Source organism: Scardinius erythrophthalmus (genome assembly GCF_964197995.2).
Source record: "Scardinius erythrophthalmus genome assembly, chromosome: 13".
NCBI classification, from domain to species: Eukaryota; Metazoa; Chordata; class Actinopteri; order Cypriniformes; family Leuciscidae; genus Scardinius; species Scardinius erythrophthalmus.
This window is the reverse complement of record NC_138233.1, coordinates 40434829-40461906: the sequence shown is the minus strand read 5'-3', so window position 1 is coordinate 40461906 and position 27078 is coordinate 40434829. Positions and strand designations below refer to the sequence as shown.

Sequence of the window (27078 nt, the reverse complement as noted above, 5' to 3'; positions counted from 1 at the left end):
CGTTAAACTCGTGGGGCAACTTGATACAGTGTTAACCATTTAGGCTGTGATTGCTTAATCTCCCCAGTAACTTACAACAAAGATGAAATACTTATTTTTTTGTTTAATAGAACAAAAGGAAAGTGACTGTCACAGTCTTTGTTTGGGGGACATTCAGAAAACTCACAGCCTTAAATGTTACAACACAGAAATATTGCAGTCAGACAACAATCCTCTGTTAATGATGTCTACTAAGACTGATGTTTTACTGGAGAATGGAAATGTGCCAATTTTCTCACACACTGTACAGTTGTTTCCCCTACAGGGATAGAATAGGACACATGGACCAGTGAGGAGCCCAGGAAGAACTGGAAGCAACAGGCTTTCGGGGGCCAATCCTGTGGTGAAGATTCCCTTATGGGCCCTTCCCAACCATAGTCCATCCTCACCTCACTGTTCCTTTTAGGTGTCTCAAATCAATTAAGAAATAGGGAAAGAATGAAACAACAACACTAGACTCTGAAAAGGCTTCAACCCTAGTGTTTAAACAAATACTGCTACAACCCTAGTGTTTGGACAAATACTGCTTTGTCGTCTTTTGTTTTATTTCTTCCTCTGTGCAGATAAACACTTGATGGCTCTCCTGAGACCCATAGGCAAAGACCTCCTCACCTGCATATGAAGCCACAACCTCAAGAAAACAACTAGACCCACTGCTGAGCCAACCAACACAGAAGAAAACTACACAACGCAGAGAAATACAAAACCTTCAGTCAACCATGGATATGATCAAGACTACAAGCCTGCACCATTATCTGAGTGCTGCACCTGGTTAATATGACTGAAGATAACTTTTCATGGTTTGGAAACCTGTTAGTATCAAGTGTGTCAACCAACAAATGTCTCACGTCCAGCACAAGGAAATAACAGTTTTCAACCAGAAAAGACTATTACTCGTAAGGACTTCACGGACCCTAGTTGCATGTTATGTTTCTGTGTCAGCATGCAATTACAGATGAACAACACAGAGCAAGATATATGTGCCTGTAACTTACACCAGTTACAAGAATGAACTTTATGCGTCTAAATTTTTATTTTTGTGAGAGTTTTTTAAGAACTCTCAAAGAGGGGACTGAAGGGTTAAAATTTAAGAATCTATTTCAGATATGCTTCCTTACATAACATCACAGTGAAGAATACTGATTTTTAGCTTTTAAGGTTAAGATCTCAGCAAAGTTGTAATACCTGTTTTCTTTAATGGCTCTTCGAGTCCCAGTTTCACTCAGACTGATGGGATTAGCACACGAATGATTCACTGAGCTGCAAATGGCTTTCGGACCCAAATGGCTCTTGGAGCCTTATGCTAATTAAATTAGGATTGGCCAGACCCTCACAGTCTAGGGTGTTACCTTAACCTGTATACTCATTTACATGCTTTGTTTGAATTTGTCTCCACCCCCCAAAAGTCCCTCCTCCTAAAATGCCTATAAGAGACCATGTAAAGTTATGTTAGTTAGATCATGTTGGAAGTTTCTACAGCCGCGTACAGAGGAGTTCTCAATAAAAAATAACTTCCGTTGAACGCGATCCCGACTGTCTCACTGGTCTCTGCTTTGAAGAAAGAAAAACTTTACAACACTACCCAGTCTATGATTAAGGCCTGGATGCAAAGATGGAGAGCGTTTGGTTCCACCTGATACAAGCACACAATCTCAGTGTTGACTTTTTGATGCGTAAATGTGATTGCAAAATGTGGATCTATGTTCAAATACTTAATTTTCCACTGAATATTACAGAGAAACAGACACTTAATTTCAGGGTTCATAGGCAATTTGGAAAAGTTTGGCATTTGATTTGAGTAATTTCCAAATATGGAAAAATATTTTTGTTTCCATACTTTTCCCACCATTCTGTTTTCCAAAATATAAAATTAAGATTTTCTAAAAATACATTTATCAAAAGCAGATTGAATTCATGGCAAAAGATTAGTGATCATTTAGAGATTGTTTATCTTTATCATATTAAAGCGAGTCTCTTTTGAATGTCACTAAATTAATGTGCATTTACCCCTCTACCAGCAACAGATAAAGGATCAGACTACCATTTAACTCATGCAACATCAAACTATACAGGTTATAAAGCATTTTCCTGTTAGTGCTTATCACTTACAGAAAACTTTTGTACTGATTGTACTGTATACCAAAAATGTAATGTTTTATGAATCATTAATGTTTAACATGGTTAGAAAAATCTAGAGAGAAGATTGCAATTTTAAGTCTAAAAGTGTAAGATTGAAAATAATTAAAGATATTTGAAAATGAACAAACACATTTTCTTTTACTGTTTCAATTCCCCTTTCTTACCCCAGGGTACCATTTGGAATTCCTAAAGGCAGAGGTGCTGCTCAAGGCCTGTAGGTCAAAATGTGTGTACTTCGGGGGTCTACGAATTGTCACACCTTTTACAATGGGGGAAAATATAATTATCTGATTAGTCGATTTGAACGTCTCAAATTTGGGTTACAGACACATGGTCAAGGAAGGCATCAAAGATTATAACAGTTTCTCTGTCCCTTTTATTCTCTGGCTCTATTTGTCTCTTTCTACACCCTCTCCCTCTCTTTATATCTCTCAGGAAACACTGTACATATATGGGGGGTACAATTAATGGTATTTTGGGATGGGATAAGTTTTTATCATCACATCTATTTTGTAACTTTAAGTGTAACCATATATAGTGTCATTAGACCCTTTCAATTACATATAATGTGCTAACTAGTTTTGATGTGAAGTGCTACCTATTGCAAAACAATATCGTCACTCTAGCAGCAATCTGCCACATATTTAGCTGTTGTTACAACTTGTAACTACTACTTGTAACAACTTATTTCCGTTGTTGATATAAGTAGCAGTGGGTGGTAATGGACAAGAAATCTACAGTTTTCCACCATCTTACTGATAACGTTTCTTTAGTCATTCGGCAGTCTAGCAGCCTGAACCCCTGTAGGAAATCCATCCTTACAAAAGTATGGAATTTTGATTTCATTTAATGACTGAACAAAAATTGATTGTAAATAACTAGTTTACTAATTATATTTTTATTGATCTGTCTTTTGGTCCAATTGTGCAAAATAACCAATTCAAGCTTAATTATGAATTTCCTTTTTTATAGTATTACAAAACATTTCCATTGAATTAAATGTATAAAACAGAAACATATCACAAAAAAAATGCAGAGCAAAGATGTAGCCTATCATTAAACTGTTGTACTTTTAACTAGCTCATATAATTATTCTTAGAGGTTTTTAATTGCTTTATTATTTTTCTTTTAGACGGGTGTCATTGAACTTGAATGGGCTTCCAGTTAAACCAGGCCCAACGCTATGGGTCGCCTGGTCAAATGTCTGTCAGTTCCTCCTTAAATTCTCCAGATCTGTAGGTCTTCCTGCAAATGAATTACATAAAGATGTCAATGTAAGCTGATAGTCATAAAAAAACAAAACGTAAAATGTATTTCACCTGAAAGCTTCAGTTTCATCCTCATTTTAAAATATTTTCTGAACTATTTCTTTTGTGGAGTAAACTTGGTGCAAGGGACATTAATGAAACCTTATTGTAACGTGGTACCAATGTAAACAAATAAAATTACTTTCTTTTACTGATCTTTAAGCTAAAATACATTTATAATGCCCTCAAAACAGCACTAAAGACACAGTTATATTGTGCTTATCACAGTTAGTGCATGTTGAAGTCAATTTGAATCGGAGTAATCCTGCCCTGAGAGCAGCGCGTAATACACTAAAATAAAAGTGATTTGAATCTATTGAGTACTCCTGCCCTGAGAGCAGCGCGTAATACACTAAAATAACAGCAATTTGAATCTATTGAGTACTCCTGCCCTGAGAGCAGCGCGTAATACACTAAAATAACAGCAATTTGAATCTATTGAGTACTCCTGCCCTGAGAGCAGCGCGTAATACACTAAAATAACAGCAATTTGAATCTATTGAGTACTCCTGCCCTGAGAGCAGCGCGTAATACACTAAAATAAAAGTGATTTGAATCTATTGAGTACTCCTGCCCTGAGAGCAGCGCGTAATACACTAAAATAACAGCAATTTGAATCTATTGAGTACTCCTGCCCTGAGAGCAGCGCGTAATACACTAAAATAAAAGTGATTTGAATCTATTGAGTACTCCTGCCCTGAGAGCAGCGCGTAATACACTAAAATAAAAGTGATTTGAATCTATTGAGTACTCCTGTCCTGAGAGCAGCGCGTAATACAGTAAAATAAAAGTGATTTGAATCCATTGAGTATTCCTGCCCTGAGAGCAGCGCGTAATACACTAAAATAAGTGATTTGAATCTATTGAGTAGTCCTGCCCTGAGAGCAGCGCATAATACACTAAAATAAGTGATTTGAATCTATTGAGTAGTCCTGCCCTGAGAGCAGCGCGTAATACACTAAAATAAAAGTGATTTGAATCTATTGAGTACTCCTGCCCTGAGAGCAGCGCGTAATACACTAAAATAAAAGTGATTTGAATCTATTGAGTACTCCTGCCCTGAGAGCAGCGCGTAATACACTAAAATAAAAGTGATATGAATCTATTGAGTACTCCTGCCCTGAGAGCAGCGCGTGATACACTAAAATAAAAGTGATTTGAATCTATTGAGTAGTCCTGCCCTGAAAGCAGCGTGTAATACACTAAAATAAAAGCGATTTGAATCTATTGAGTACTCATGCCCTGAGAGCAGCGCGTAATACACTAAAATAAAAGCGATTTGAATCTATTGAGTACTCCTGCCCTGAGAGCAGCGCGTTATACACTAAAATAAAAGCAATTTGAATCTATTGAGTATTCCTGCCCTGAGAGCAGCGCGTAATACACTAAAATAACAGCGATTTGAATCTATACTCCTGCCCTGAGAGCAGCGCGTAAAGCACTAAAAATAACAGCAATTTAAATCTATTGAGTACTCCTGCCCTGAGAGCAGCGCGTAATACACTAAAATAAAAGTGATTTGAATCTATTGAGTAGTCCTGCCCTGAGAGCAGCGCGTAATACACTAAAATAAAAGTGATTTGAATCTATTGAGTACTCCTGCCCTGAGAGCAGCGCGTAATACACTAAAATAACAGCGATTTTAATCTATTGAGTAGTCCTGCCCTGAGAGCAGCACGTAATACACTAAAATAAAAGTGATTTGAATCTATTGAGTACTCCTGTCCCGAGAGCAGCGCGTAATACACTAAAATAAAAGTGATTTGAATCTATACTCCTGCCCTGAGAGCAGCGCGTAATACACTAAAATAAAAGTGATTTGAATCTTTTGAGTAGTCCTGCCCTGAGAGCAGCGCGTAATACACTAAAATAAAAGTGATTTGAATCTATTGAGTAGTCCTGCCCTGAGAGCAGCGGCGTAATACACTAAAATAAAAGGGATTTGAATCTATTGAGTACTCCTGCCCTGAGAGCAGCGCGTAATACACTAAAATAACAGTGATTTGAATCTATTGAGTACTCCTGCCCTGAGAGCAGCGCGTAATACACTAAAATAACAGCAATTTGAATCTATTGAGTAGTCCTGCCCTGAGAGCAGCGGCGTAATACACTAAAATAAAAGGGATTTGAATCTATTGAGTACTCCTGTCCTGAGAGCAGCGCGTAATACACTAAAATAACAGTGATTTGAATCTATTGAGTACTCCTGCCCTGAGAGCAGCGCGTAATACACTAAAATAACAGCAATTTGAATCTATTGAGTACTCCTGCCCTGAGAGCAGCGCGTAATACACTAAAATAACAGCAATTTGAATCTATACTCCTGCCCTGAGAGCAGCGCGTAATACACTAAAATAACAGCAATTTGAATCTATACTCCTGCCCTGAGAGCAGCGCGTAATACACTAAAATAACAGCGATATGAATCTATGGAGTACTCCTGCCCTGAGAGCAGCGCGATCGCGGGAGATGTATCATTTTGACCGTTGAAATATCGCGGAAAATTTTAACGAGTTCTGTTCTTGCATATCAATTTAACAGACAGCGAGGTAGCATTGGAAAAGCATGTTTTACACCAGTTACCCCATAAGCAGCTTTGTTTTGGTCGACTGATGAAACAGTCAAATCAAAATGCATACAATACAGAGGATGATTAGTTCTGTGCATTTTTAAATGTTCGCTTATTATCTTAGTAAACGTTAGAGGATGTTGAAATGTAACACAATATAGTTGTAAATTCACTTACCTTGCAATAAATGCGGTCTCCCACGAACATGTCTTTTATTCCGACTATTCCTCAAGAAATCCCTCCGCAGCGCATCTCAAATTCAAACGTCTAAACCCCGCCCTTGCTTCAGTTTCATTGGTTGAAGCTGTAAACCAATCATTTTCCTTTCTGCCCTTAGAACATGTTTGAGTAAGTAAAACTCCCATCTGCTGCTCGCGACCTCCTGTGTTGTGTTGATCAACAGAGCTCTGACGCCTGGAGCTCGAGACCTTCTGGAGTATGTGACAGCCAGACCGCAGAGCTTCAGCGTGGGCAGACAACTCGATGGATTGATGGAGATACGCTGTCATACGGCTGCCTGACCTGAGGTGTCTGAGTGCTGCAGGAATGAGTCTAAAACCCAGAACTGAGTTCGCATTTTAGCACTTCTGGTTCCATCGTCCTGAAGTCAATGGGTTTTTGGTTAAATCACTGAAATAAGGCGTGGTTAACACAAGTTAAAAATATTTTCGTGTTTCAATCTACAACAGAAAGGGAAACTCCACTCATCCACTCACTTGTGTGTAATTATTATATTCTTTCTTATTTAATTTTGTCTTCTGATATGATCTTGCAGTTTTCTTCCTAGTCGGGTCTCAGGACTAAAAAGTAGCGATGTTAATTTTGTTCATCTAATGTTCAGCTAATGTTCAAGTATTTACCTGTTTGTACATGTTCAATATATAAATAAAATTAATAAAAATCTACTCACTACCCTTTTGTCAAGAAATTAGTTACAATTAATAATTTAAGTGGAGATTGAAATTTTACTTATAAAGGGGATTTTATTTTTATTTTTTATAACCCAGTTAGCAAGCAATCACTGAAAAAAAAAGTAAGGCGTCAAAGCTAATTGCACTGAATTAACACAACAATGTGATGTTGGTTCAATATCACTTTGCTTCCTGCAATTAATGTTGAAACAATGGTGAGATTTCAGCAAAAAACAATGAAAATGTCACTGAATCAACATTACACTATGATGTTGATTCTGAATCACTGCTGTTGAATCAGTATTGAAATGAACAAAAAGAGTGATTGGTAATATTGTTCGATCAATGTTAAAGGGTTAGTTCACCCAAAAATGAAAATTCTGTCAGTAATTACTCTCCCTCATGTTGTTCCAACCCCATAAGACCTTCGTTCATCTTCAGAACACAAATGAAGATATTTTTGATTAAATCTGAGAGCTGGATCACTCCTCCATAGGCTTCTAGGTGACCGAAACTTGCTGGCCCAGAAAAGTTATTAAAGAGATCGTTAATATAGTCCAGTGACTACAGTGGCTTAATCTTAAGTATATCAAGCGACGAGAATACTTCGCTTACAAACAAAAATAACGACTTTATTCCACTATTCATTTCCTTCTCTCTGGGCCTCGTAGTGTTTTTGCGCTGCGCGTCTGTGTTACACGTCACCACGTAGGCTCACAATTGGCCGAAGCTGGTCATGTGTGTGATGCGTGTTGACGGGCAACACAGACGCGCAGCGCAAAAACACTACGTGAACCAACTAGAGGCCCAGAGAGAAGGAAATGAATAGTGGAATAAAGTCGTTATTTTTGTTTGTTTTTGCGCACAAAAAGTATTCTCGTCGCTTGATAAACTTAAGATTAAGCCACTGATGTCACTTGGACTATATTAACGATGTCTTTAATAACTTTTCTGGGCCAGCAAGTTTCGGTCACCTAGAAGCCTATGGAGAGGTGATCCAGCTCTCAGATTTAATTAAAAATATCTTAATTTGTGTTCCGAAGATGAACGAAAGTCTTACGGGGTTGGAACAACATGAGGGAGAGTAATTACTGACAGAATTTTCATTTTTGGGTGAACTAACCCTTTAAAATGTTATGTTGATTCGAAATAACTTTTATTGAAAATACAACTGAAATGTAATGTCAAAAAGCAATGTTGCCATCTGATGTGCAGTAATTTACACTTCAAATTATACATAAAAAATTCCTGACCATTTCAAATATTTGGGGGGAAATATTTTAGAATAAAAATTACACCTTTCCAGCAGTTGAATCCCTTTATTGTATTTAATAGTTTAACGCAATCAATGACAAAAAGATACAAAATACAATTCTTTAAAAAAGTAAAAGTGGGACAAAATGTAAATGTAAAAAATGTAAAATATAATTAGTTTCAGAAGTTTGATGTTTATAAATACAGGTGTCCAACAGTTCAGGTTTTAAAAATCTGGCTTACATCAGACGACTGCCTCTTTTCCTTTGGGTTCTCGGAATCTGAAATCTGAAAAAGAAAGCAAGATGTCACCTAAAGGGTCAGTTCACCCAAAAATGAATTTTCTGTCATTATAATTACTCACCCTCATGTCGTACCCGTAAGACCTTCGTTCATCTTCAGGACACAAATGAAGATAATGCTGATGAAATCTGAGGTTTCTGAACCACACATATGCAGCAAGTCCATGTGACTACAGTGGTTCAACCTTAATGTTATGAAGCAACGAGAATACTTTTTGTGCACAAAAAACAACGACTTTACTCAACAATCTCTTCTCTTCCATATCACTCCTCTACTCTGCTGACGTAGTAAACAATGCAGCACTTCCAGGTTCTGCGTCAGAACGCCGGCTCACTATTGGCCGTCGCTGGTCACGTGAGTACCACAACACATACGATACCTATTTTTGGTTATAACTATTAAGAGTATGATTATTTACAAGACACAATGAAAATAATTTTATCCACTTAAGTTATATATCCCATAGTTTTACTCTCACTTTCCTTTTACTTTCCCCAAGTCTCATATTTTGACATTGTTTACTTAAGATCTGCACAGTATCATACTACATCTTATGACTGGTCTGGTCTTTGTCTTCTTTTAAAAGACATCTCCCTTGTCCCTCATTTCACATTTTGCACAGACGGCTCATTTTCACTGTTGCACAGAGGTTTCCTTTCTACCTGAGTTAATTACGTTGTAGCTCCTTATAGCTTTGTTTTTAAAGGAACACGCCGACTTTTTGTGACTTTAGCTTATTCCCCGTATCCCCCAGAGTTAGATAAGTCCATACATACCTTTTTCATCTCCGTGCGTGCCGTAACTCGCCGCTAGCCCACCGCTAGCCTAGCTTAGCACAAACACAGGAGGTAAATGGCTCCGTAACTCGCCGCTAGCCCACCGCTAGCCTAGCTTAGCACAAACACAGGAGGTAAATGGCTCCGGCTAGCATACTGCTCCCAATGAGTGACAAAGTAATGCCAACATTTTCCTATTTACATGTTGTGATGTGTATAGTCACAGCGTGTACGAATAACAAGGTCACATGACACACAACCATCTTCTAACCATACACACACTGGGAACTATATTCTCAGAAGGCGAAGCACTGCTACTTCTGCGGAGGGATTTACTCCAACTCTGAGCGAACTCTCTGCTCCTCTCCACGGGGCTTCTCAGGCGCTGCGCTAATCCCTCCGCCCAAGTAGCAGTGCTTCGCCTTCTGAGAATATAGTTCCCAGTATGTATGCAGATAGAGTTACGGCATGCACGGAGATGAGAAGAGTATGTCTGGACTTATCTAACTCTGGGGGATACGGTGAATAAGCTAAAGTCGGCGTGTTCCTTTAAACTCTAACATATCCGGGACTACCCGTATGGCGATGCCGTTATGTACTGGGCGGGTCTAGGAGGCCTTTTCAGAGGCTTATTTAGGACGGCCATACCACTGTTAAAAACAGGATTCAGCATCGCTAAACCCCACCTAAAACTGGCTGCTAAAAATATAGTCAAGTCAAGTCATCTTCATTTATATAGCGCTTTTAACAATGTAGATTGTCTCAAAGCAGCTTTACAGAGATAAGCGTATAATTTAAGGTAACAGAGATTGTTTCGGCTTTACAGCAGAGTTAAGTTATTTCCATCTAAAGTTAGTTTTAATTGATTTGCTTCCGTCGCAATGATCATTTGTTATTAAATTAGGGGCCGCTAAGACGACACCATTCTCTCTACACAGACTTTAAACGCGAACCTGTGAGAAACGCTGATGGCATTCACATGCGCATTTAGAATGGGTTCTATAGTTATGTGCGTTTGAATATACGCTGGTTTGGAATTCCCTACAAGCCAAGCCTAAACAAAATACTTGTCTTTCCTTATAAATTTTGATAAGGAATTTTATTTTATTTGTTGCTTTGGGGTAGGCCCGCGAGACGAATTTTCCCGACAACGGCTTATCTGTAGAGTGGTAGTGGGATCCTCCATAGGGAGAGACTAGTTGGCACTTCAGCACTGCGTTGTCATCGGTCCAGGCGAAGGTCCTTCGTCAGATCTGGATACGGCCTGGATCCGGCAGGCTGCAGGAAAACCTCGGGATAAACACAGACACTAAAATTAGCGTAGATGCCATTCATCTCATGATGTAACGAGTACATCAGGATTTTTGGGAAGTGTTCCCGGTTCCGGCTGACCTACTATATGCAGCCTAACATTAAATTATAGAAGTCTATAATGTATTATGTGAAAGCTAGGTCAAAGAGATGTGTCTTTAATCTGGCTTTGAACTGACAGAGTGTGTCTGCTTCCCGGACAATGGTTGGAAGACTGTTCCAGAGTTTTGGTGCTAAATAGGAAAAGGATCTACCGCCAGCAGTCGATTTTGATATTCTAGGTATTATCAACTGGCCGGAATTTTGAGATCGTAATAGACGTGACGGACTATAATGCGTTAAGAGCTCGCTCAAGTACTGCGGAGCTAAACCATTAAGTGCTTTGTAAGTAATCAGCAATATTTTAAAATTGATGCGATGTTTAATAGGGAGCCAATGCAGTTTTGACAGAACTGGGCTAATATGGTCATACTTCCTGGTTCTGGTAAGAACTCGAGCTGCTGCGTTTTGAACCAGCTGTAGTTTGTTTATTAAGCGTGCAGGGCAACCACCCAGTAGAGCATTACAATAATCTAGCCTTGAGGTCATGAACGCATGAACCAATTGTTCCGCATTTGTCAATGAGAGCATATGGCGTAATTTAGATATATTTTTAAGATGGAAAAATGCAGTTTTACAGATACTAGACACGTGACTTTCAAATGAAAGATTGGTATCAAAGAGCACACCCAGGTTCCTAACCGACGACGAAGACTTAACAGAGCAGCCATCAATTGTTAGACAGTATTCTAGATTATTACGTGAGGAAGTTTTTTGTCCAATAATTAGAAACTCTGTTTTTTCAGAATTTAGAAGTAGGAAATTACAAGTCATCCAATTTTTTATATCCGCTATGCATTCCGTTAATTTTGTGAATTGATAAGTTTCGTTAGGTTTTGAAGAAATATAGAGCTGAGTATCATCGGCATAACAGTGAAAGCTAATGCCATGTTTCCTAATGATATCTCCTAATGGTAGCATGTACAGAGTGAACAGCAGCGGTCCTAGTACTGAGCCTTGTGGTACGCCATACTGAACTTGTGATCGATGAGACATCTCATCATTTACTGCTACAAATTGATAACGGTCAGATAAGTATGATTTAAACCATGCTAGTGCATTTCCCGTAATGCCAACATAATGTTCTAATCTATTTAAAAGAACGTTGTGGTCGATGGTGTCAAATGCAGCACTAAGATCGAGTAACACTAATAGCGAGATACAACCACGATCGGATGATAAGAGCAAATCATTTGTGACTCTAACGAGAGCTGTTTCGGTACTGTGGTACGGTCTAAATCCTGACTGGAAATCCTCGCAGATATCATTTCTTTCAAGAAAGGAACACAGTTGTGAGGATACTGCCTTTTCTAATATCTTTGACAGAAAAGGTAGATTCGAGATCGGCCTGTAATTGACTAATTCTGAAGGATCAAGTTGCGTTTTTTTAACAAGCGGTTTAATCATAGCCAGCTTAAAGTTTTTTGGTACGTATCCTAGAGACAAAGACGAATTAATGATATTAAGAAGAGGATCTATGACCTCTGGAAGTATTTCTTTCAGTAGCTTAGTCGGTATAGGGTCTAACACACATGTTGTAGATTTAGATGATTTAATGAGTTTAGTAAATTCTTCCTCTCCTATAGCAACGAATGAATCAAAATTTTCCTCAGGAAGACTACAATGCACTGCCTGATGTGATACTGTAGTAGACGGTTGCATAGTTATAATTTTGTCCCTGATATTATCAATCTTATAAGTGAAGAAGTTCATAAAGTCATTACTGCTGTGTTGCTTGGAAACTTCGGTGCTTGAAGCTTTATTTTTCGTTAGTTTAGCCACCGTTTCAAATAAATACCTAGGATTATGTTTATTTTCTTCTAATAGGGTTGAAAAATAAGCAGATCTAGCAGCTTTTAAAGCCTCTCTGTAAGTAATCGAGCTCTCTTTCCATGAAATGCGAAATACCTCTAGTTTTGTTTTCTTCCAGTTGCGCTCCATTTTTCTGGCTGCTCTCTTAAGGGCCCGAGTGTGCTCGTTGTACCACGGCGTTGGACTATTTTCTTTAATCTTCTTTAAGCGCAACGGAGCAACTGTGTCTAAAGTGCTGGAAAAGAGAGAGTTAAACGTTTCTGTTGTAATATCTAGTTCTTCTAAGCTATCTGAGATGCTGAGATGATGAAACTGATTAGGAAGATTATTAATAAAGCAATCTTTAGTAGCAGAAGTGATAGGTCTCACATATTTGTAACACGGAGTCGGCTTTGCAGCCTTGGCTAAATGAAAATTACACGAGACTAGGTAATGATCTGAGATGTCATCGCTCTGCTGCAGAATTTCAACGGCATCCACATCTATTCCGTGTGATAATATTAGATCTAGAGTATGATTACGACGATGAGTAGGTCCTGACACGTGTTGTCTAACTCCAATTGAATTTACAATGTCTTTAAATGCCAATCCCAATGCATCTTTTTCATTATCGATGTGTATATTAAAATCACCAACAATTAGTACTTTATCTGCAGTCAATATTAATTCTGATAGAAAGTCCGCAAATTCTTTGATAAAGTCTGTATGGTGCCCTGGTGGCCTGTATACAGTAGCCAGCACAAATCTCAAACGTGATTTATCGTTTACACTATATATTTTTACATTAAGCACCAATGCTTCAAAAGAATTATATTTAAAACTTGATTTCTTAGTGGTTTTGAAACTATTACTATAAATTACAGCAACACCACCCCCTTTGCGTTTCAGACGAGGCTCATGTTTATAACAGTAATCTTGCGGGGTTGATTCATTTAAAGTAATGTAATCGTTTGGTTTTAGCCAGGTTTCTGTCAAACACAGCACATCTAGGTTATTATCTCAAATCATATCGTTAACAACGAGTGCTTTTGAAGTAAGCGATCGAATATTCAGCAACCCAAGCTTTAGCATTTGCTCATCTGTATTATAGCTGTTTTTTATTTGTTGAACATCAATTAAATTTTTAACCTTAGTTGGGTTTAAACGTTTATTGGATTTCCAAATTCGGGGAACAGACACAGTCTCTATATGATGATAGCTAGGTGAAAGAGGCTCTATGTGATGGGATTTATCTGACCTTGGTGACGCGGGGCCGCTAGCAGACAGTCGGTTAAGCCAGTCTGTCTGCTTCCTGACCTGAGCCCCAGATTGTCATGTTTGAGCTCTAAGACTATGAGCCATATTACTAGAGAGAAGAGCAGCACCATCCCAGGAGGGATGAATACCATCTCTTTTCAACAGGTCAGGTTTGCCCCAAAAACTTTTCCAATTGTCTATGAATTCTATATTATTAAGCGGACACCACCGAGACAGCCAACCGTTAAGCGAACATAATCTACTAACTATCTCATCACTCCTGCGAACAGGAAGGGGGCCAGAGCAAATTACAGTCCTTGACATCGTACTTGCAAATAGTAAGTATATACTTACTTGTATATAGTAAGCGATGTCGTCTCAAACGCATTGTCAAGATCGTATAACAATAATGCTCAAGCTCAAGAAGTTCCTCCTGAACCAAAACAACCAGCTCATGCTGCGTTCACGCCGTGTCGTAACCAGAGCTGTTCACGTCCTCAGACTCGTATTTTTTTGTTTCTGTTTCAACACTATCAATGCCATAATGAATCTGCAGCAGTCAGGTGGTACAGCTAGAGCTCTGTAAGTTGTTTAAGTTTGTTATTATTTTAATGTTATGGTGCTTTGAGACATGAGGTCATTTAACGCTGTCTTTCGTCTCGTGATGCTTTGCAGACTCTGCTGTGTTTGAAGGAGGCACGGCTTTGGAGACGCTCTGAAGGGATCTTATGCTTTCAAAGCTATAGTTTGCTTTTGCTAGCCTGTCCAAAATTGCCTACCCATACCTTTAACTCAAACCCCTCTTTTTTAAAAAGTGTTAGCGATCCACCGAATTGAGCTTCCATGCTCAACACTGATAATCAGACATTTTTATTGAGCAGAAAATCATAGAGTGATTTCTGAAGGATCATGTGACACTGCACTGGAGAAATTATGCTGAAAATTTAGCCTTTGATCACAGGTATAAATTGCATTTTAAAATATATTAAAATAGAAAACGTTTGTTTTAAATTGTAAAAAATATTTCACAATATCACTGTTTTTGCTGTATTTTGGATCAAATAAATACAGCCTTGGTGAGCAGAAGAGACTTCTTAAAATAAAAATAAAAACATACGGACCTAAAACTTTTGAACGGTAGTGTAGGTCTAAAGTTTTTAAGTAAAGTCTTTGTGTAAAGAAAATGTATAGTTGGGCTGGGAGAAAAAATCGATTCACCTAGGTATCGCATTTTTTTTTCTTCTTCTTTTTTTTTTTACTATTTTAAAGTTGATTTTTTTTTTTATTACAGAATCAATATTAATTCAAATGAAATTGCTTTATTATTGTCCTTGCTTACAGACAAGGTTGACAGAAGTTAGCCAACAGAGGATGTGTCGTTATCTATGAGTGTTTAGTGACGTAATACGTGAAACTGAACGCACTGAAAGCCCTCGCGCTGCTCATACGCTGTGAGAGAGACAGGCCCGGTTCTAGAACCAAATCACTGAGGGTGCTTCTGAATATAGTGAGGGTGCTGCTTACATAATCGTAGGAAATAGCTCAGTCATCAGTCTGAAACATAGTATCTCAAAATTGGGGATGTTGTATACAACAATACTACTGTAATTGCTGTTATGTTAAACAGAATACAATCAGGCAGTAATTTATAGAATAGCATGTAAACAAGCAGCAATCTTCACTTTGCAAAACATTAAAACATGCCACACATACCCTACCTACACTACCCAGACAGCAAACTGACTACGAAACGCATCCGCCGCGGAGGTACAGTGAACTCCGGAACGGATCCAGAAAGCGGATCCGAAACTGCGTCCACTTGCACACCGCGCCGGATCCGCCGCGGTGGCGGCTCGCGGATCCGGTCTGACACCGCTGCGGTCCCTTTGCGTATCCGTACATAAATGGGTACATCCGCCCCGGCTTCGCTTTGGATCCGCGAATGAGCCGCATATCCGCTCCGGGTCCGTTTTGGACCCAGTCATATGCCCGGCCCCTATGCCCGGCCCGGGTCCGTTTTGGACCCGTTCATAAAATTCCGTCTACAATGCCACTTTTTCCCCACACTTGATTATCTGGCCAAAACTATAGCTACAGATATATTTAAAATCTAATGGTGGACGAACATTAGATAGACTGGACTGCTCTATAAAAGCTTGAATAGTTATTAATGTATGTGCCTTTGAATAAAACATGAATCATTAAACATTAATAATTTTTAGCCAACTAACAATAACAAAATAGGTTATTACAGACTATAAATGTATTTACTAATTTTTTAAATAGTTTTATTCATGTAAACATTGAATAGACATTACAGAAAAAAATGAAATCAACCATGAATTGTACCAAGAACATCATTTTATTTAGTGAAAAACATTACACTAAAATGATAAAGTATTTTTTTTCACTACTGTTGGGTCAAGGTTTGCTGACAGGGGCTCCGGCTCCTTGAGCTTCCCCTATCTGATGCCAGGTTGAACCACCGGATTACATGTTTTGTAATGTCGTCATCGGTGGCGGCACAGGAGACATGGCTCTTTCTCACAGCACCTGTAATACATAAGCAGATTTTCATTACATGTCATGAAATCACATTGAAGCTACCAGGTTGTTGTTTTTTAGAGGATAGACATAATTCCTTTTTTAACTTAAAATAATGTCAAGTCGTAACAGGGTGAAAGGCACTTCAGCCTCCGCTTTGCGGTCCTTTATCTGCTATAACCACGCTATGTAAGATTGCCAGATCGGGTCGCGTTTCTGTAGTTCTAATGAGACATAAGAAAACTACAGACTTTAATAGACTCCCTAAAGAATTTGGCACAAACACAAACAGAAGTTCAACTAAAATGACTAAGTGATTATAATTTTAACCATTATACAGCGTGACAAAAAAAAAAAAGTTTTCCTTGAATAAAACTTGAATGCCCATAAGTTTAGTTGACTAAAAAAAGAACTAAACAAAAACAGGATAAGGTTGACTAAATATGATAAAAGTTAAATAGTAAATTTGACACAGGACTAAGCATGCATAAAAATAAAAAAGCTGACAAAATATACTCTATTTGAGTCTTGTATCTAATGAGGTATTGCTCACCAGAGCAGGCAATACTGTCTGATCCACATCTTTCCCCCCGCCAGGTAGGTCTGTAGACCCTGCTTGCAGAAGGGGTTTGCTCTTCTGCTGGTCTCTGTGAACAGTGAGGTGGAGAAATGGGTGGAGGTGGAGCAGCTGTGCCGCTACTTAGGATAAAAGGTGGTGGTGCAAAAACAGGAGCTGATGGTTGTGTTAAAAGTTTGCCTCTTTTTATGAGCATCTTCCTCCTCGCTCTCATCAGAGTCTCCCAAGAAATGACTATAAATTAGGGTGGAAAAAAACAAGCAGTTAACATCTTATTAATTACTCTTATTAATAATAATAATAAATGTAAAGCCTTCCTGTAGTTCAAACAGTAGAGTGTTGGCGCTTGCAATGCTAAGGTCATGGGTTCAATTCCCAGGGGAAGCAAGAACTGATAAGAATGTAAATGTGTACCTTAAAATGCAATGTAAGTTGCTTTGGATAAAAACGTCTGCCAAATGCATAAATGTAAATGTAATTACATAAACATTTTCACTGGCCTAAGAACTTAAATTGTAAATCAATGTAATTGGTTGAGAATGGTTTCTCTGAGAAACCATTTATCTATATTTCAGCTGGCTTTACGTGTGGTGGTTGTCGGGTTCATCATATCCTAAACACTAAATTATGTTTTTGAGAAAATATAGAGGCCAAAAAGTTAATGTAAAATATAAAGGATAATATACGTATACTAACATCGGCTTTGGCCTTCTTTTTGGCCGAATCTCCTCCTCTTCCTCTTCAGACTGTAGATCTGATGTGTTGCAATTTAGAGCTTTCTTCAAGAGTTGTTGTGCCACAAAGTAGTCATCTATAAAATAAATAGCCTACATGTTAAACTTCAGTAGACCTTCAAATTAATAGAGTAGAACTATAGACAACAGAACAATATGAGAATGTAATTAAAAGGATTTTCTTCCCATATAACATATTGGCAAAATACTTTGATATTTGCTTACAAAAGCCATTTAGATTATTTAAAAAGAAAATAGCATACCACATGACTCTGGCATCATATTTTTTCCAGTCAGGTCCAGGTTCCTTAGAATTTTTCACTGCCCCGTTCACTCTCTCATCATTTTTGTAGTTTGGCCAATAGGTAACTCCATCACTGTACCAATTTTGTGGCACCAAACATCCTTAAACGAGAAGGAAGTAACAAACAGCACCAGATAAATTTAACTTCCTGTTTCAAGAACAGGTCAGTATGTCTACCTTGGGTTATTTCACCAAGTGTATGGTGTAATTGCATATGGGTCACTTTTAAATTAAAAAAGCTGGTCCAAAAATATAAAAGAAATTCAGATATGGTCAACAAATCAGAATTGGGCATCAAGACCTGCAGTATAAATGTGGCCTTACTGAACTCAATTGAATCAACAATGAACTGTCAACTTACAGTGAAGTTGCTGAAGAACTTACTGTCTTAAGGTGGAGCTGGAGACAGGTACAGTTTTTCTATTCATTTTATCTAAAAGAAACGTAACAGAAACACAAAATACACATTTCAACTAGTGAGTTGTGGAAAATAACCAAAATTTTGAGTGTTTTCAAAAATAATTATACAGCAGGGCTCGACAATAAGGACTGCCTGATGGCCCGGGGCCAGCGTGAAAGACACTTGGGCCAGTTGCAGGAACTTTCACCTGCCCCATTGGGCCAGTGCTGCATCTTCAAGTTGATAATTTGCAATTTTTTAAGCCTTGACAATTGAAATGCTGTAGTGTGGACCAGTGTCAGTATTTGACAACATATCTGGCTAAATCAAGTTAGAACAGTATTAAATCTTACTTTACTCTGATGTCAGGAAAAGATGAAACTCCAAAATAAGACTGGTGGCACTTGAACAAACTGTGAACTGTAAGCTGCAACAGAACACACACACACACACACACACACACACACACACACACACACACACACACACAATCTTAATATGATATGAAATAATTATCTGAAACAACATTACATGGGGAGGTGGTGGAGAATATATTTGTCATGATGTAAACAAAAATGGACTCAAACTAACCAAACCAGTACAGTATTAAATGCTGTAGTGTGGACCAGTGTCAGTATTTGACAACAAATCCAGTTGGAACAGTATTAAATCTTACTTACTCTGATGTCAGGAAAAGATGAAACTCCAAAATAAGACTGGTGGCACTTGAACAAACTGTAAGCTGCAACAGAACACACACACACACACACACACACACACACACACACACACACACAGTATCATATAATATTAATTATTTTTTTGAAACAACATTACATGGGGAGGTGGAACTGTCAAAATGTAAACAAAAATGGACATGTTATACCAGAAATTCAGTGAAAAACGTAAGTTGGGTAACGTTAGGCCTAACATGATAATATTGCCTGACATTTTAACGTTACTGGAGGGGAGAAAATACGCGATCAGGGTGTGATAAAAATCCGGACAGCTAACGTTAATTAAATCACCTAACCTCCCAGACAGAAAGAATATACCATCCAAATAGCTTTTTACTCAAAGTTATTAATTATCAAATACATTTTTACTCAAATCTACGCTAATGACAATTTGCTAACTTCGTTTGCCACAATCATTTCAGAAATAAAATCATCGGTATGTTGAACGGTATGAACGGTAATGTTTTACAGCTAAGTAACTGTACAAATAAAGCATATTTGAACCATTCTTACCGTGTTCCGTGCTTGTCGACCTGCCGGTTAGCTTTTCCACAGAGCGGAGAATGATTCTGTGACGATGGCGACAGTTGAAATTAGGCACGTTTGGTCAGCGGGTCCGCCCAGCGTCTGTAGCGAGTCCGCGAGGTGACAGTGCGTTAGGGGGCGGGGCACATGTTAAGGCGCGTCCGAAGTGCGGATCCGTATGTGATCCGTTCTGGGTCCGCCGATTAAAACCGCAGGCTGGGCCGATCCTGGAGGCGGGGCTGATCCTGTTAGCGCAGCGAAAACGAATCTGACAGTCAGGCGGATCTGGCGGCTTGAGGGCGGGTCCGCCACGGACTCCTTTGCTGTGTGGGTATGGTGATACCCTGGTTGTAATCGGCTTCTACTTCAATAGGCTACGTGCACGTGGCCGCCATTTTGGATTTCGGATCAGCGAGTGTGCGGTTAGACACTTCCGGTTTCGCATTACGCCCGGTGCAGGGAGCCGGAGAAAGACGAAAATTATCTTTTATAGTTATTTATAGAATCAATTATCACTTAAAATACTACTAAGATCCATATTACTATCACACGATAGCCAATGGCAATTAAATGCACGGATGCATAGTCAGATTAATGAATGAAATACAACTGTTCACGAACAGAAGATTGTATTTGACTCGTGCTGCATACACATACGCAATTACAATTATGCCTACTGTAAATTTAGAGTTACAACTACGATTAGAGTTGTTTACATAAAATACACTGTGAACATTCACACGTTTGCCCTGTGATAGGCTACAATTCGCTCCGTGCACGGCGACAGTTGTTCGAACTTGAGTGTGTGGGCCAGTACTTCGAGTGAAAACTACGGTGATCTGACAGCGAGAGACAACAGCGACCAAGTTCCATTACCACAGAGATATTTTTTCACAAGGAGTATTCAAGAGAGGTGACTTGCCTTTCAGACGATGACAGCCTCAGCTCTTCATCGTTGTATGCCGTTTTGTACCATTTCGTCACGTTACAACAGAGAAGTCAGCTTTCATGCATTCCCCGTTGACGCTGCGGTACGGGCTGAGTGGATACAGGAGATCCGGAGGGAGGACTTCAACCCGACCAAATATTTAAATGCATATAATTTTCAGTGTATTTCACCTGTGCGTTTCTATGCTTTCTATTACTGCATTTATTTTGTGCAAGTGAGATGAGTAAAGTTGATCTGTTTATGAGTTGGCTATATGAGTAAAGTTTATCTGTTTCATAAATAATAATAATAATAATCTGTCTGGTGTTTATAAGCAACACATACAGTACTACGTGTAAAATATACACAAACTTACCTATATTTGTTTGTGGTACCTACAGTAAAAAATGTAAATGTAAAATATGTGATGATAATATTGATCGAGCAATTGATGTAAGTAAAAATGCATGCAGAATTGAGAAAATAGTATTTATGGATATAAATTGTAGCCTATCACAGGGCTAACGTGCATTTAATGCAAACAACTGTAATCGTAGTTGTAACTCTATATTTAGGCTACAGTAGGCATAACTGTCATTGCGTATGTGTATGCAGCAGGAGTCAAATACAATCTTCTGTTCGTGAACAGTTATATTTCATTCATTAATCTGACTATGCATGCGTGCATTTAATTGCCATTGGCTATCGTGTGATAGTAATATGGATCTTAGTAGTATTTTAAGTGATAATTGATTCTATAAACAACTACAAAAGATACATTTCGGCTTTCTCCGGTTCCCTGCACCAGGTGTAATGCGAAACCGGAAGTGTCTAACCGCACACTCGCTGATCTGAAATCCAAAATGGCGGCCACGTGCACGTAGCCTATTGAACACTCTTAGAATGGCCAAAAGTCACTGCCTTACACACGTCTCTCTCCATGACGGTGAGAGACACATTTTTACATAACAAGGCAGAAAATGTACCAAGAACATCCAACCTAACTTGAACATAAACACACGTAACTTTACTAACACAAACCCCAACCATATTGCTGTAATAACGCATAAATCAACTCCCAACAAACAATTACCCATAATGCACTAGCGCTGACTGCCGGGTCTGTACAATATGACAACCATGACAACACATCAACACCCAATCAGTCATTCATTGTTAGCGTTATGCATAAACATATTGATAAAGCACTGCAGCAGTAACGTTATTACACCAAGGTATTGCTGCTCTATTCTTTATGACAACTCCAATAACAACGACAAGCAGTTCAAAACAATTGACAGCAAAAGACCAAGAAGCTGCGCTAGCTTAACGTTACACAACACACATAACGTTACACAAAATACTTATTGAGCATGCTACAATTATTAATAATAATACTTACAGGTTGTGATTCGGAGGAGGAGGAAGAAGCTAATCCAAATATATTCAGTACTGTAACCTTCCTTCAAACGGCTTGCTTAAGCCATTTTCTTATGTCCATGATGATTAAAAATGGACACTTATTTTTACGTTACCTAAAGCCCCGTCTCAGAAAGTCAGCTAACAAAATTTCTGAGCGGGAAGCACGCACGCAAGCAAAGTGGGCAATTAAAGAGACAGCTTCACCTTTTGCGTATCGCGATCACGAAAGGACAACTACAATGCATTAAACATGAAAGCATAACGAAATAATTTATTTAATATATATATATTTGTTTAATTTTATTAATTTATTTATTTTGTGTAGGCTATCCTATTATAGGCAAGAGTGTGAAATCCGTCTGCGTTTTATTTTCGGCAAAATCTCGTTTAGGCTATGTGTGCTATTGATAATTTTTCATCTGAAGGTGCTTTCACTTTTATTTGAGGGTGCTTAGCACCCTCAAGCACCCCCGTAGAACCGGGCCTGGAGAGAGATAAGACCGTAGAGCTGCATCATCCATCTTTAAAAGACCATGATCTCCATTCAAACACACACGCAATCTTCTTCCATTTCATCTGTCAATTAAACCTTTAACAAAATCACATCGCAACATTCAAAGCTGTGTTGGTGCTGCCGCTGACCCGGAAAGAGTGAAACAGCTTCACAAACAGTCTTTTCAACCTCATAGTATCATTATTTCTGTGATGCAATAGTTAAAATTATCTTAGAAGTACTGGGATAAAAGTTTAAAGTTCAAATATAAACACCGATGTCTACGATAGCGATCAAAATATAGTAAATCAGCTTTTGATAGAAACATGGCGCTTAAAATAACGCATTTATCATTAAATTGTTTCGCCACTAGGTGGCGACAAGTGACAGTTAAAAAAGAGAATGTAGGACTGTATGATGCTTTTGAAATAAGTCAGAAAGATGTGATTAATTGTTTTTGTAAATGTGCCTCATCTTATATATCATGCACAGTCTGTATAAGTGTATGATTTAACTTTTCTCCATGGTCTAACGTTAATGTAAAAAAAAAAAAATCACAATATTTGTAGAATCGCAATTCTTAAAAAAATCGCAATACATCTGTTGTGGCAAAAATATTCATTAAACAATCATCACCTGCGTAAGAGACATTTCTGAGTCAAATTGTCTTTTAAAAGTATTTATTCTTGCAAGAAGGCCCAGTTGCCACACAGAAGTCACCAGTACAGTCTGTGAAACAAGTGCGACCAGGGAGGGAGGGCAGAGGAGCCTTTATACTGATTTCAAGGTCTCTTGCTTACAGGCCCTTATCTAAACAAAGGAAGGTTTCTCTGCTAGTCATCTAATTCTGCTGAGTTTATTCTTACAAACTCACAAGTTCTAAATTGGCCGGCCTCTGACCCTAGGGGTCAGAGCCCCTTTTCAACCTGCCTCCTCCTGATGTCTCACCTGTTTCCCAGTGTTTAAAAACATTAGTCATATGTTGGCAGACTACGTACAGTCCAGCAAAGATCATTTCAATGTCTTAATAATGAAAATAATGAAAATCAACACTGTGAATCAATGAAAATCTAAATTTTCCATTACAATTCCCCCTTTTTATCATTCATTGATAACTGATCAATCAAGACAAACCAAACCATAATAATACTTAAACTGTTCATCTCTGATTTTCATATGACTGATCACTCTTCTTTAAACTTGTAGGAAAAGAAAGGATTAAAATGAAATAAGCTTGGGCTGTTTTTGTAAGGATAGGCCCTTAATTTTATAGCAAGCAAATAAAGGTTTATTCTGAAACCGGGCTAGACGAATAAGCACTGTTATTGCATCCCCAACACTATATAGATCGGACCCTCAGTCATCTCAGTATAAACAAGAAAAAGTGTAGGTTATATTTAGTAGGAAAATAACACATCAGTTCAACACATATCAATTCAACACCCCTTGTTGATTTCATGAAACTATTACACAAAGAAAAGAAAAAAAGTAGACAAAAAATATCCCTCAATTCAAACCCTGTCCTTGTATGCCACCTCGTAACACGGATGGCTACTGTTTTTAACCCTCTTTACACATTATCACCGTCCTTAGAAAGAAAGAATTTAGAAAGTAAGAAAATAGGAAAATGAAAAACACCCTCCAAATTGACCATGTTACTGTAGCTTCCACTACTTCCACATCATTGAATAGAATTTCCACTTTTCCTGAAAACATTTGCACCAATCAAATCATTAGATCTATATCAATACTAAGCACTAGTTTGATTTAATCAAATAAAATCATCAACATCATCACAAAACAAATTATTCAGCTAAACTTAAACCATTAGTTGGTCCACATCCTCCTCCAGGTGTGTTGGCCATCTCGTTCACCCCATGGACATTCCGTCTTCACCAATATGACACTTTGCGTGCCGTAGAGAGGATTTTCCATCGCTGGCAAGGGAGGGTACGTTACTAGCACGTCCTTGACCCCTCACTGTCCTTCGCGTCGGCGTGTGGGGTTGCTGAGGTTGGTTGGTGTAGTCTAAGGTCAGAGGCGTGGACCCAGATGTCACCCTCTCCAACCATTTTCTGATCATTACAAGATTTTTCCTTATCCCGACCGCACCTTTACTGGAATTAACCATTTCCTGCCCGCTGTCACCTGTGAATGCAGACCCTAGCTATTTTGTTATTGACCGCTTGTCTGGCCGGTCGTCCCTTTTGGTGTGACCTGTTGAATCAACAGCCTGAAACATATTGTCACCAGATAATTTTGCTCACTGAATGGCACTGAAAAACCTGAAAGGAAAAAACTCTCAACCCGCTTTGCTCATGTTAACAAAACAATATTTATACATTTGGAACAGAATCAGTTCTGTTCGACACAATCCATCCTGACGTCCTGCAAAAGGAAAGTTTTAAGTTATGCGCTGCGCAAGGTGTGGCCTTTCTGCCACAATAATAACTCAAGCCAGGATAGTCAGCCAAATTCATCCATAGCCATTATTTTACTGGCACACTTTGACCTACATCAAAAGTCTGCATGCTCTGTAAAGAAAAACAACCGTCGAGGTTATTGTCAGATAGTAAAGTACACAGTTTCTTTTGTCTGCTGTGCTGACGCGGCCTTCGCTGCCGCATCTGCCCTGGAGTTCCCTGTTGAAACTGCTTTTCAGGCCTGTTGTTTGGTCTCTTAAGTCAGTCATCTACAAACATTTTCCAATGTCAAAGTAATCAATTGTTTCTATCAGGTCAGGTCGTCGTGTACAGACTTGGTCAGAATCAGTCAAACAACATTCTCTCTCTGTTCACAATAATCTACAGAGCTTGATGACCAAAGTTCTTTCAAATTTGTCATTTGCCTTAACCCATCTGTAATGATAAAACTCATTCCAGAGGTTAATGACACAATATACACACTATAGGGACAGAATAGCTTCCCTAAACCAACACATACCAAACATGAATCAACACTCATAAAACATACAATGCTGTCACCATCCAACACACACACATGCCTGACTATGAACCGCTCATATTCTCATATTCATATCTTTAATTTTAACTCTAAACATATTTAAATTTTAAATAAGATTTTAAACTTCTCATTTTCCTGTAGCTTTTATCTAATTTTACATGGTCTCTTTACCAGTTTCAAAGCCCGTTTGTTCATTATTCATTTTCTCTTAGAAAAGTCAGCTGGGTTGTTTTGGTTCATTTTCATTATTTTGCTTCAGCTTGCTTTAGCATGCCGATAACAGAAAGACCTACAGAATACCATCCGTTCCTTCACTCAAGCAGTCTCTCTCACTATAAACAAATAATCTTTTCAACAGCCTCCTAAGACTGTAATTTAGACAAAATCTAATAATAAATTAATTTCAATAACCTTTGACCATTAACCTTTATCCAGACTTTTCTTGAATCTACAAAAGCTGTCTTCACCTTTAGCCACCACCACGTCTAATGACCTTCAGGATTTAAAACTTACAAAACATATCTTACATATCTTAAAGACATATTATTTCAATATCAACTTCTATAATATTTTCCCTTGCCCATAAGGCAACCAGCATCATGTTCCTGACATAAATTAAGTTTTGTTACTGTCTCCACAACAAATAATGACAATCACCTCACGGTCTCAGCTGGCTCTTGAAAGCCCATTCCCATCAGCTCTTTATCTATAATCTTCATCAGGGTGTTGTCCCCTGGCATGGTTGCAAACTTGTCATAATGAAAAACAAGCCATAAAATGAATGCGGTTTCTTGCAAGTGGTATATAGAGGAACTCACATTTTCTGGGTCAGACATGCCGTAACTCCTCACAGCCCATCTGGCCTCTCAATGATCTGCTGATGCTGGTGGCCACTCAGTCAATCAGCGCCACTCTCATACCCAACTCACATAAAACACCGCCATTCTGCAGATACCCAGTGTCGGCGTGACCCTCTGTCTTAGGTTGACCTCTGGCCCTAGAGAATCTTACCCGTCTTTGAGTGATATCACTTCGTGCACACTGGTAACCGCTCTTCCCCATAACAGAATCTTTGACCATTTTCTTCAACATAATCAGTTCTGGAGCTTAGGAAAGGCACACTCAAGAGTCACCAGAGCACTCTGGACTGCCTAATAGTGTTAACACAGGGAGACAGGTTAATAACAACAGTATTTAATCACTTAAATATTTTAAACATCTTCAAATCAGCAAAATCGCAATACTGAGCTTACACTCAGTGAATTTAGTTATCACAACGTCCATTCAGTGTACTGTTACATCTGTAGCCGGAGCCATCGGCCCTGCATGGTGGAGACTAAAATGAGACAAAGTTACTGGTCCTAAACTAGTCAAAAATATCACTTCTATCGTTTAAGACTTCTTTAAAGTCATTCAGTTTTACTTTTAAAACATTTACAAATTTCCCTTTAAATGTATGAAATCTGAACTGCCTTGTAGCATGATTTCTTTTAACATCCATGTCTATGGTTTTCAACTAAAACAATGTGCCTTGCACAGGCTCAGACAACAGCTTCCAGCTGACATTGAATGAGAGAGACTCTGAGGCATTCAGGACTGGTACACTGTACTCTCATAAACTTCTTCAATCAAACTTTATCCACCATCTTTTAACTTTAGCCCAGCTTAAGGCATCTTTGCCAGAATTTACATGT

General features: G+C 38.5%; 1 protein-coding gene, 1 long non-coding RNA gene and 1 pseudogene across 3 annotated transcripts in view; all 3 read right to left on the bottom strand.

Annotated features, from left to right (window-relative positions):
* The window catches only part of LOC308701263 (protein NLRC3-like), a gene marked incomplete at both ends in the record, with an annotated part of 47503 nt that extends 31794 nt beyond the window's left edge, over positions 1 to 15709 (bottom strand). The window contains one exon of the mRNA XM_081383459.1: positions 15528 to 15709. Coding sequence (XP_081239585.1) covers positions 15528 to 15709 — 182 coding nt within the window. The remainder of the gene's footprint in view (positions 1 to 15527) is intronic.
* LOC308700509 overlaps positions 1 to 27078 on the bottom strand; it is a 209955-nt pseudogene that overhangs the window by 138319 nt on the left and 44558 nt on the right. The window lies entirely within an intron of this gene.
* Positions 16102 to 19835, bottom strand: LOC308701335. Its single transcript, XR_014031426.1, has 8 exons — positions 19566 to 19835; positions 18996 to 19057; positions 18669 to 18742; positions 18300 to 18348; positions 17875 to 18016; positions 17574 to 17688; positions 16854 to 17111; positions 16102 to 16309 (listed from the first exon to the last, which is right to left on the bottom strand). It is a non-coding gene; the product is annotated as an uncharacterized lncRNA (long non-coding RNA).